Genomic DNA, 12,662 nt, shown 5'->3' with positions numbered 1-12,662 from the left:
CTTCCTCTGCACAGGACCATATTTTCCATTATTACCTGCAATGCTTGAATAAGATAAAAATGATTATCTGTCGAAAATCAGTCTTAAATATGGTTAAAAATGTTTTTGAAAAGGTCTTAAAAAGCATTAAGTTTAAGTGTTTGATACATGTTGACACCCTGGATGAGTTTATTTAACCTCACTAGTCTCACCTGATTATCCATCCATCCATTTTCATCCTCTTATCCGGGGGCAGCAGGCCAAGCAAAGCACCCCAGACATCCCTCGCCCCGGCAACACTTTACAGCTCCTCCGGGGACCCCGAGGCGTTCCCACACCAGATGAGATATGTAATCCCTCCAGCGTGTTCTGGGCCTCCTACCAGTGGGACTTGCCTGGAACACCTCCAGCGGGAGGCGCCCAGGAGGATCCTGATCAGATGCCCGAGCCACCTCAACTGACCCCTTTCGACGCAAAGGAGCAGCGGCTCTACTCCGAGCTCCCTCCGGATGTCTGAGCTCCTCACCCTATCTCTAAGGCTGAGCCCAGCCACCCTTCTGAGGAAACTCATTTCCACCGCTTGTATCCGTGATCTCATTCTTTCGGTCACTACCCAGAGCTCATGACCATAGGTGAGGGTTGGGACGTAGATGGACCAGTAAATTGAGAGCTTTGCTTTCTGGCTCAGCTCCCTCTTCACCACGACGGACCGGCGCAGCGCCCGCATCACTGCAGAAGCCGCACCAACCCGCCGATCCATCACACACTCCATTCTACCCTCACTCATGAACAAGACCCCAAGATACTTGAACTCCCTTGCTTGAGGCAGTAACTCTCCCCCAACCTGGAGAGGGCAAACCACCGGTTTCCGACAGAGGACCATGGCCTCAGACTTGGAGGTGCTGACTTTCATTCCAACTGCTTCACGTTCAGCTGCAAAACGCTCTAGTGCATGCTGGAGGTCACGGTGTGATGAAGCCAACAGAAACACATCATCTGATTATTGATCTGATTATTATTAGTCAAAGCTCAAGTTCATTTTAACAATAATAACAAACAAGTAGAAAAAGGGCACTGTTACATCAGAAAGTATAATTCCTGAGTGCCCTCTAAGTTTTACTTTTGTGTTAATTGTTAAAGTACAGAGCAGGAGACAAGCTCAATAAACCTCTGTTTAACTCCTTTATACTTTGTGATGTATCAACCCTCCACTTGTTCCACACCAGAGTTTGATTGACAGCATTCACACTGGCTGAAACAAACTGAACCCAACAGGCAAATTCATCATGGCACATGTCTTACAGGATCCATTGTTTCCAAGCTTCCCATTCATTGTCTATGTAGGCAGCTGTGCAGTGTTTTGTGGTATTGGATTTCAAGAGACGGGTTGTCAGCTCCTCATTTTCATGAAGGTGAATCTAGGCTACTTTATGCAAATCAGGGGCATCTAGTGCGACTTTCTGCCTCTGGAAACTCCCAGTAACATAAGATGGATAATTTATCGTCTCCTGCACCCTCATAAGAACAGTTAAAGAACATCAGTCACAAAAAGACAAACACAAGGAACACAATAGTGTCTCAAAAAACTGCTACTGCTACAGTATTCAGATTTTCTTTGTTCTGGACCTATTAGGTGTGGAAGGAGCTCATTAAGGTTGTCCAGACTGTAAACTCCTCCATTATACTGTACTGGCCAGCCTGTGTTGTTTTGTACACTAGCTTCATACTGAGGTCGTGTTATGTGTGCAGGATGTGTGACAGCGGCGAAGGCCTCTACACCTTCCAGACCAGAGAGGGAGAGCAGATCTACCAGAGGGTTCACTCCTCTACACTGGCGATTGCAGAGCAGCACAAGAAGGTCCTGCTGGAGATGGAGAAGAACAGCAGGGTGAGAGCTGCGCTAACACCCCCCATTAAAATGAAACTGCCTACCCCAGCTTTAATTGAATAATGGAATTGTAATGACTCATCTGCTGTCCCCTTTTTTAAAGTCCTGATGTTGTGTCTTTATGACCCCCAGTTGATGTCTATGGGTTCAGAGCCTGGATCCTACCCCTGCACCCCCACCGCCATCCTGCCCCGATCTGCCTACTGGCACCACATCACTGGAAACCAGACCGGCATGGATCCTTGCAGTGGTAGGTCCCACACTGGCATCTATACAATTTTGTCAGTTTTTTTTAATCTTATGTAGGCATGATATTGTTTACTATATGTGTAGTGAAAAACCACAACATCCAGTTTCCCCTCCAGTCTATTTTAATTGGGCCTGTACCTAATTTCCTGGTTTCTGCTGGCGGCTGTAGTAGAGGTGACACATACCAAAATCAGAATTAACCCTTCATGTATGTTGAGTTTTGCCTCTTTCATTTAAATACACTTAATGTAATCTGGTCAAGATTTAGATAGAAACTAAAATACAACTAGTGCAACACCCAGCTGGCCACCAACACTGTTAGGCCTTGATATTTAGTTGAATTTAGGTTGTGACATCTGGTGACCAGAATTTCAATGCCAGGACAACATCTGTCGCCTATTTGATGTAGAATACTGACAACAGATGACATTGATATTTTGTTGGTTGCAAGTTGTGTTGTTAAGTGACCAGAATCCAATTTCTTCCAAATGTCTCATGCCAACGTCATCTTGACATAGACGACCGACATTCAGCCTTAAGGTGCGGAGAACAAAACCTACAAAACATCTTAATGTGAACATACACACAATGTGAAATTCTTACATCTTTAGACCTTTAAAATAATATCAACCCGATTTCATTCCAGCCAAAATTTAACAACTGTCCAGTCTTTGGCCTTGATCCCACAGAAAGCATTTATGGAGTTGTTGTTTTTTTTCCACAGTAATAAGTATCGAGTTCCTGACATGTTGAGGCAGAGGGTACTGCCTGTAGCTCTGGTTGAGGGTGAGAGGCTGTCAGCAGATAGTCCCTAAAAAAGAGTCTGGATCATGGGGAGTACCACCACTTGGTCCAGGAGCTTCTCCTCCATGATGGACGTTTCCAGGCATATTTTAGGATGACTCAGGGGCAGTTTGATAACCTGCTGTCTATCGTCGGGCCATATAGCTCTGGGTATCCAGCAACCGCTACCACCAGTTTCTCCCCTGTTGTTTACCAACTGGAAACTATTGTAATAACCACCACAGAAGGCCCGCTTCTCAAATCATCTGATTGGACAATGGAAAAAAGGACAATAAAGAGATGATGTGGGGCGTTTTTCCACTCTGAGTTTAAGTTTTTTCAACTTGAGGAGTTCAGAACGCTCTGGAAAAAACACCAGGCACCTAGACCGCAGAAATGCAGGGTACGTCACAACACAAAAACCACGAGCAAAAAGCCTCCAGTTGCTAAAACTCTTTCTGTGTGATCGGGGCCTTTGAGTCCAAAGTCTGTTTGACATCAGAATGGCGTCCGGTGCCAGTTGGGTTAAAACAGATTGTGTACTGGGTTAGATTAATGAGTTATTCTTTCCAATAATTTGATTCACAGCTTCTTACTGAATAAAAAGGTCCTTTTGTTTCAGGTGATTAAAAACATGTAGCCATCTTTTAAAAATGATGGTGACTTCAATCTTATATCCAGTGTTAAAATAATAGTTGAACCATTTACACTTATTGGCTTCCTTTCTGAGAGTGAGCAATATCAATCTTGTGTCTGAGTGTTAAGCACAGAGCTGGAGTCAGGACATGGTTAGCCCAGCTCAGCAAAAACACTGTAGGCAGGGGGAAACAGCAAGCATCACTCTGTCCACAGTGAAACAGCACACCTGCCAGCACCTCTAAAGCTCACTGATGAACACATTGTATCTGGCTTGTGCTTCAGTAACGGCTGTGTGTTTGTGTGTCTGTAGGTGATGCTTCAGACGATGACCTGCTGTCCACCCGCCTGCCTCCCGACCGCCCCGCCACGCTGCCCCTGGCAAACACACACGCACAGTCCCAGCCGCACATACACAAACACTCCCCGACACACTACCCCACCTACCCCGGACAGTGACACAAACACTCAGACTATGTGGACATTTGAAAAGACGCAGACAGAGACACACGCATATCCACATGCATGCAGGCCCACAGAGCTCACACACACTGAAAGAGACACACACTGTCCCTGCTTAGATTAGTTTTACAGCCCAACGTTACACCTCACAGGAGAAAGGCGGGACTAACACTGGCCCACAGACCATGCTGAATGCAGAAAGCAGGAAGTGAAACTAAATTCAGCAGAAGACTGCGAGGAGATTGAGCTTCCTTACATGACTGCAGCTCCTACAATTCCACAGTAGATGGGGGATATTTGACGTTTTTCCACACTCAGGGTGAGAAACTCTGGCAGACTGGAATCTATCAGAGGCTCTCAGTCCGCTTTAAACAACCTAAGTTGAATTATATGTCTAACCAGGTCTAAGTGTTTCCATCTGTTCTGAATGTCCACTCTCAGAGGCAGGGTGAAAAGCCAATAAGAATAATTTATAGGGATTATTTTTTAACTGAATTTAACCTACAGGTTTTTATTGAAATTCTGATTTAAATAGTAAATCACTGTCAGTGTGAGATACAGCTGATAGCATATTTTACAACATTGTGAAATGAAACAACACTTTGCTTTTGTTAGCCAATGCTGATCACAAACCTATCTTGTCACCAAGCTGCCCGGATAGATTTGATATATTTTTTAGTAAGTAATCTGTGATTTAGTTCAAACTACAGTAGGACTAGAAATACTGGATCTGATGAGTTTCTCACCCTCTGAGTGACACAATTTCCAAATGGCTGCCATGGGATTGACGTCAATAAAGCCCAGGGTGTTTCACTGAATACTGCGTGGACGGGGACTGCATGGTGCCTTAATAGCACCACATGGACTGTGCTATCATCGGAAATATACTGACATCTTGGATTCCCTGGTGGAAAGTTCCCAGCGTGCCAGTGCCAGCTGACACACTTGTCTGAAGAACACTTGATCATTTCACTGTACATCCGCGTCTGGATCAATGCCTTTGATTTCGCTGATAACTGACTTTGCAGTTACTGGATCTGTTTGCTGTGCTGAGGTTCTGAACCGTGGAATGAAACTGTGATTGGATTCATTTTTATGGATTGGCTCCTGTACTGAACTGGATATTCACCCTTAGAGCTGCGGACTTTCTTAGGGATGTATCCTATTCCACCTCCTAGTAGCCACATGCTTTTATTGAGCTATATTTGCACAGCCCTGTTTTTTTCTTAGGTTATTTAAGGGTTAGATGTCAAAGAGGGAATTACAGTGTAGAGGTCAACAGATATATGATGATACATTTGGACTGATTCTGCCATTAACTGATATTCAGTGTCTTTACATATGACCCCTTGAATGCCAGATGCTCTTTTTTCCTTAATTTATTTCTTACAAGAGTGACAAAACCCTTAACACTGAAATGGGAAACACTTTGGCGTTCATAGATTCTGTAATGGTCAGGGGCATCTCTTCCTCCCACAAGGCCGGGGCTCATTTCTGCACTAACGTCACACCTGAGTGGAAGCTGAACTAGAGGAGCATCAGGGCACACTGAAGGGGAACATGGGGGAACTTGGGCTGCCGACAGGGGCTCTTCAGGTGCCTCACTTTTCCGACATGATAGGTGACATCAGGTCAAAAATGAATGATGGAATCATCCCACTGAGCTACAGGCACATCATGGTTAAATATTACCCAAGAGTCACACCAGAGCAGCACTTGAGCACATCATGGGAAAATTAAGACCAACCTAAAGAGGGCACTTGGACCAACCAGAGCTATTGAGCTAACCCAAGCCATGTTTCCACCAAACACTTTTGGTATAGTACCCCTAGAACCGATACATAACCCGTACAGACATGTAGCTAAACCCTAGATCTGACAGCACTCTTAAATGGAGGCGTGGTTCTCCTCTTTACTGACAATGCAGAGGTGTGTCTGCACCTCATTAATCGTCCACGGAATAGGGTGGCATATCGACATTTTCATTATTAAATAGAAAAGGATTTAGTGTTTAGTCTTTGTTGCAATAATGGCCGCATTATTTAGGTCGCCATCAGTGAGTTGTGTAAAAATAGTGGGTTTGTCCTTTGAGTCCTTGTCGAGCAAGAGTGAGGATTGTCTCTGGACAAATCAACAGATTACAGTGTTTCTAGCTCCACCTTTTAGTATCAGATCAGTGTGCTAGCTACCTCAATAGAGGGGTGACAAAAAACAGTGTAATGGAGCGCTTTTATGGGTACCATCCACAAGTTTCGACAATAGAAACGCAAAAATAACTGCTCTAATGTGAACTGAACTGTTTGGTGGAAACGAGGCTCTAGGGGCACTTGGACCACTCTCATACCCTATGATGTGACAACAGGGGAAAAACTAACTATGGAATAGAAATCCAGATGTTCTAACAGTGTAATCAGCAGACGGGTAGTGTCACAGCTGGTTCTGTAATGGTTTCCTCAGCTTCATGTACATGGCCTTTTTCAAACCTTTTTGTTGTTGTTGATTAGACAGGCCGTAAACAAACCTCCAGGTTAGCCCAAATTATTACAAAGAGAAAATGAAGATGCACGTATTGCACATATTGCCGGGTTCAGATCACATGTTTTTTTGTGTGTTACAGTGGTCGTGTCAGTTTAGACTGTTAGAGTCAGAAATTCTTGACGTGACAGACTGCACCTTGGTAAAACGAGCCTCTAAAATGAAAGAAAAAAAATGACTGTGACTATCTCTCTGTTTCACAGTTCCACCTCACGCCACCAATAACATCATCCCTCTTTCTCCCATGTTTACAGCTGTGCAAAATAAATTGCAACATGCTACTCTCTCTGTCGGGACATAGTGTCATCCACTATGACACACCAGACAGGATAAAATGATGGATTGTCGGGCCCGACGCCCATTTTCATTCCTGACTCGAGCCGACACCCTGCGTCTGTTGGGTTGGGATATAATGATGTCGATATTGTGAAGTCTGAACCCAGCATTAGAGACAGCAGATGTCGACAGTCAGCAATGAATGGAATAAAATAAAAACAAAGTAAATGTAGGTCTCAAATGTGAGTAGGTGTCAGCCAGGTCAGGTGTGACAGATGCAGGTGAAATCTGAGTAATGGCCCAGGCAGAACTCTTCTTTAGTTGTGCACACACAGTTTTCCTGTTGAATCAGGAGCTAATAACAACATTCATTTATGTTGCCTCTCTTTCTGGTTTTGGCTAAACTTTTGGTTTGTTAACAATCTGTCTGATCATCTAAATTTAAGTTTGTTTGATTTGTATTTTTGCTCTGTCACCAAACTTGCCATGTTCTGACATCTCTATTTTAGTAAATACAAGATTCAACTTAAAAATTTAAACATTTCCTAAAGTACAAAATTAAGACCCAAGTTAGTAAGAAACCAGAATTGTCCTTCAATAATGTCCTCATCCACAAGGGGGCGTAGCATCATTAGCATATTAAGGCTCATTTACACTCACTTTAGGTACAAAAATAGACACGTCCATTTCAAATGTTGCAGACACACTTCCATGTGTCTTTTATGATAGCATAGATACAGCCCATAGATGGCACTAGAGGGCAGAGTCAAAAATTTCACACAACAAATGAGATGACGCTGGAGGAGGTTGTAATTTCATACCTTTAAACGGTGGTGGTCATCGTGGATGGAGAATTCTTTTCACTGTATTATCGATTAGTTCTTTTCTGCCATTATTTAAATTTCTTTGTCGTCACCTGTGGTTGTATGTTGTTTGAACTACGCTACACTGCCTCCAAGATCTCCAGTGGCACTGATCTGTTTCGTCCGCATCTGTAAGCTTTCAGAAAACTTACATAAATACAGATGAAATGAGCACAGAGTACGGACAGCAGGCCCCCTCCATCTCTTTAGTTGAGCATAAATGAGCCCTTAGATGTTCAAACTCTTTCCATGATGCATCTTTGATCGACTCTGTTAGGGCCGTTTCATTCCATGCAAAGGCACACAGATGCGAGTGCATTGGGACGCATCGAGACGCATTGGCCGCCATGATGCGTGCTTGCATCTCAAAATGTGTTGTCCATGTTTTTTGATACGCAACGCAGCGACACTTGTAATACCATGCGTTGCCAGCAGGGTGATAATGCAAGTGACATACTTGAAATTAACCACTTTTTGTTATTCACAGAAGAAGCAGGTATGAAATATGGCGGGCGAGGAGGAACAACTTTGCAAACTCATACGGGCACACCCCCATTTATGATAATTCTAGTGCCCTGCACTCTAATAAAATAGCAGTACTAGCTAGCCGGAATGTACCGGTGACTCTGCTACCCCCTATTGTGCAAGCGATGTATTGCATTTCAAGTGTCGCCCTCATCGCTTACGTTCAATGTGTTGACTATGAAAGGAAGTGCGTTGCTCGCGTCGCTTGCGTCACTTGCTCGCGTTGCGTGCGTTGACTATGAAACGGCCCATACTGTCAAAGTGCATCATAATTTGGGAGGACACTGAACTACATCCACATCTGACCCTTGTTTGTATGCCTGAAACATATCTTCTTACATTTTCTTACAGCATTCCAGCATGAATGATTATTCGGGTCATGTATTTTCAGTCTTACCATCATAACCTTAAACTTCACTTTTACCTGCCCCAAAGCTTTCTGTTATGGAGGTTGTCAAAGGAGAATGAGATCTGTTTTCTTTCATCAAGGCAGCTTGACTTTGCGACAGCCTGCCTTTGCCTTCTGTTACACTTCGGCTGACAAAGAACTTCGCTATTCATTTTGTTGGTACTTTAGAGGTGAGGTGGTGGTGGGAGGAAGTTGATTAGCATGCCAGGAAGGACGGGCTGCCAGAACAAGAGCGGTTGGATTATGTTTTCATGGGAGAAATCCTCTGATCGCTGCCTTTTGATTCTGTCATAAGAGTTTAAGATTGTTAATATGACAGCGGAGATTTAACCACAGCAATGTGACGTCCTGGAACACACCGACCACCTTTACACCATCGTGAAATGCCTCATATCTGGATTGTGTCTAGATCTGACTTAGCTCGATTAATGCTGGAATCCTTATACACCTTACATTTCATACTTCATGGTTTTTAACATGACAGGGCTAAGAGTTTTGTTGGTTGTTTACATGATGTAAGTTGTGTATTGTGTGTAGATGTGTTTTGTGTACTTGCATACTGTGTAACTTGAGTTTTGTACATATTGCTATTTATTTCATATGGAGTGTGTGTGAGTGTGATAGAGAGAGAGAGAGTGTGACACGAGGGATTATTGCAACGTGTGTTCATTTAAAATGCAGACACCACTTTTTTGTACCTTGTAATGTTTGAACAAGCAGATGACAGCAGGTCCACACTTTGTCGGTGTGGCTCCTCACACATAAATCTGCACCTGGGTGAACAACAAGAGCATATTTACCACTGTGTCCCCTCTCACAGCATGAATCTTTTTGGCCTTAGATGAATCACAGTCACATCCTCTTTGTTCATCCACACTGCTGTTTGTGTTTGTTTGTAAAGAAACTGTAGCGTCCTGCAGAGAGGTGTTTCATGAAGGCGGCTCAGAAAAGCCTGTCATGAGTGAGCTCAACAAACTGAACCAGGATAAAACTGTTTCATAAAGGTTGAGTCAGAGCTGCTGAGGTCAGACTGAAACACAGGCCTATAACATCAAGCACAGATCACATCAGTAAAGGAAACAGGTAAAACCAAACTGTGATGTTCACAGAAACAAAGCGGCACCTGTCAAACAGAAAACAGGAAGAAAAGTTGAGTTGAATTATGTTACAGTATTTGGTTTCCACATGTGACATATCAGCCTCTGTATGGTGACAGTGCAGTTTTTAACACCCTCAGATTGGCTGTCTGTCTCTCCAGTGTTTTGGATGGTAGTGTTTCTGTGCATCTGTTTCATTTCTGTAATTTACACAAGATAAAATGATGAAAATTTTCACTAAGGCGAAAATTATTACCTTTAATTTAATCATTTGAATCGCCTGAAGCAAAAGAAACAAGACCTGAGTCTCAGACTGAGAGCACAGCAGTGCTTCTAGTATCAGAGTGCTGTGACGCCCACAGTAACAATGTTAACCTGTTAATGTTGGACAGGTTTTGATTTCCATTTTTACCGTATTACTTTACCATGTTAGCATGCTAACATTTGCAAATAAGCACTAAGCTCAAAGTACAGCTGATTGATTTATGACCAAATATCTGCAAATGACCAAGTATTGGACAAATTAAAATGTTGACCTGATGATGGCGCTGGCGATCAAAGAGTCACCAAATTTATAACAGTATGAGCATAAATGACCAAATTTTAGTGCAACCCATCCAAAAGCTGTTGAGACATTTCACTCTGATCCACAAATGTCAACCTGCTGGTGGCAGTAGTGCAGCACAGTCACCAGAATAAAGGCCGTTGCACCCTGAGTCCGCACTTTTGAAATTTTGCATCCAAAAGAAATCGTTGCACACTGATTCTGATGCGATTCATCGCTGCAAAATTTTGCAACATGACACAAAATGAAAAGACACATTTCCTCCTTTGCCTCTCTCCACTGTAGTTACCTATCTGACCGTCATCCCTCCCTGTCTTACATTTGACACAGCAGCTGCATGACTACATTCTGTGTGTGGTCCACATCCTCCTCTTCCTCATCATCCACCTGACTTGTTGAAAGTAGCTGTCTGAATTATGAAAAGATTCTGTGCATCCCATTCCTCTGTCTTTTCCTGGCTGTGTCCCACTGCCTCATTTTCCTCACTGATTCTTGGTCAAACGTCTCTGAAGGCTCTGATGGATGCAACAAAACAAAGCTGTTCCAAAACGACAGATGAAAGTTTCGGACTTAGTGTGCAAACATGATTGACACAATGTGAGGTTGTATTTATCTTTTCTGTGTTTCTGTGGGACCACCAAGATGGAAAACGTGATGATGTCTTGGTAAAATATCACCACTTTCATGGCACTATCCTTGGTGATAAAACAGCAGCTGGTCACTAAAACACACGTTTGGTGGCTAAAAGCTGCTGAAATGCAGCGATGACGCCCTAAAAAAAGTCAGTTTTGTTGTGTGTTCTCGAATGATGGCCATCTTACAGCCATCATGCTTAGCTGTCCCACCATCCACCATCCCATCTGCATCCCAAAGACAAAGTCAGCTCATATAGCTATGATCTGATGCATATAAAACGTACAAATGTAAAATGGTTTGCAGCATCGTACAATGCCATCATTTTCTTGTGGCGACCTGGCTGCACTAAAGATCATCACTGAAGTTAGTCAGGAACTATGAACGTCTGCATCACATTTTGTGCCAGTCCCTCAGTAGGCAGGTGAAAATTTAACCTACTGGTGGTATTAGATAAAAAGTCAAAGGATCACAACACTCTTTAGGATTCATCATCTGGGATCCATGAATGTCTGTACACAATTCTGTAACAATCCATCCAATAGTTGTTGAGATATTTCAGTCTGGACCAAAGTGGCGGACTGATCAAACCTCCTCTATGAGACAGACTTTCCTGGTTAAACCCTGATGTACTGAGGTCAGTCAGGCTTTACTGGTGATGTTGCTTTGTCAAACACCCCTCTGGTTATATAAGTGACACAACAACGTGCTAAGTGGAAGATGTGATTGATGGTAATGGCTGCGGAACAGGATGGAAACCTGCAGCGCCGACAGTTTCTCCTCCAGCGTAGTTTAAAAGCACCAGATGGTTATAGTCACTGTTTGTGATTGTAGTGTCATCACACACACTGACAGTGTCAGCTCTCATCGATGGCTGTGACCTCCCCTTAGCTTTGTGACAGATGACAAAATGTTGTTTTCACCCATTTACACCGTCCACACTAAGTGCATGTTTTGTAGAAAAATAAAGTCCATTACTTAACGATGTGGCCTCGCTGTGTGTTCATGCTTTGCCCTCGCTGTATAAAAACTATTGTCACATGTAAAATATTGAACATGAAGTTGAACGATCAGGTCTGTGTTCATATGGTGGTTCAACTGATTTGATGGAGCATTCATATAAAATGAATAGGCGTTTTTACAGTAGACCTTTTGACATGTCACTGCAGGAACAACACAGGTGTAAATATTGCTGAAGAGATTTCAGAGCTGATGATTTAATAGCTGAAGACCTCAGGAGACGTCGATGGATCACACACAGACTTGAGAATCACAGCTCAACATGCAGAGTGTAACGCTGTGTGTGCCGTCCACAGATTCTGAGGGTGTCCTTGCATTTAACCCAGACAGTTTTCCCTTACAAGTTACTCCACATTGCCAATTATGAGAAACGTTTTTTTATGAAAAAAATCTGCTCTTGTTTTTTGAATTAACAAGATAATAATCTCATTAATTCGGAAAACAAGATTTATGAGATTATTATGTCATTAGTTAAAGAAAAACAAGCAGAATTTATTTATGCATTTACTTAGGCCTACTTATTAAAGGACAACTTCGGTATTTTTCAACCTGGGCCCTATTTCCCCATGTGTATGTGTGCGTATGATTCATAGGTACAACTTGTTCTAAAATTGGTTCAGTATTGAGGGAGGCGGATGCAGCCGGCAGCCGCGAAACGAGCTAAAACGGTAACGGGGGCAAATGCGTCCCGTATAAGTTTGTGCATTAAAAGTGCTTTTTTCCGCCACTGACCGGTTCAGAT

At 43.1% G+C, this 12,662-nt stretch overlaps 2 protein-coding genes across 2 annotated transcripts in view; one reads left to right on the top strand and one right to left on the bottom strand.

Annotated features, from left to right (window-relative positions):
* The window catches only part of dok4 (docking protein 4), a 100,802-nt gene extending 88,926 nt beyond the window's left edge, over positions 1-11,876 (top strand). Inside the window, exons 8-10 of the mRNA XM_050052932.1 lie at positions 1,729-1,867; positions 2,000-2,117; positions 3,849-11,876. Coding sequence (XP_049908889.1) covers positions 1,729-1,867; positions 2,000-2,117; positions 3,849-3,994 — 403 coding nt within the window. The 3' untranslated portion in view covers positions 3,995-11,876. The remainder of the gene's footprint in view (positions 1-1,728; positions 1,868-1,999; positions 2,118-3,848) is intronic.
* Positions 1-12,662, bottom strand: part of txlng (taxilin gamma) — a 765,700-nt gene that overhangs the window by 271,120 nt on the left and 481,918 nt on the right. The window lies entirely within an intron of this gene.

This window comes from Epinephelus moara, chromosome 1 (assembly GCF_006386435.1).
Source record: "Epinephelus moara isolate mb chromosome 1, YSFRI_EMoa_1.0, whole genome shotgun sequence".
Lineage (NCBI taxonomy): Eukaryota > Metazoa > Chordata > Actinopteri > Perciformes > Serranidae > Epinephelus > Epinephelus moara.
The sequence above is the reverse complement of the archived record's forward strand: the minus strand, read 5'-3'. Positions and strand labels throughout refer to the sequence as shown.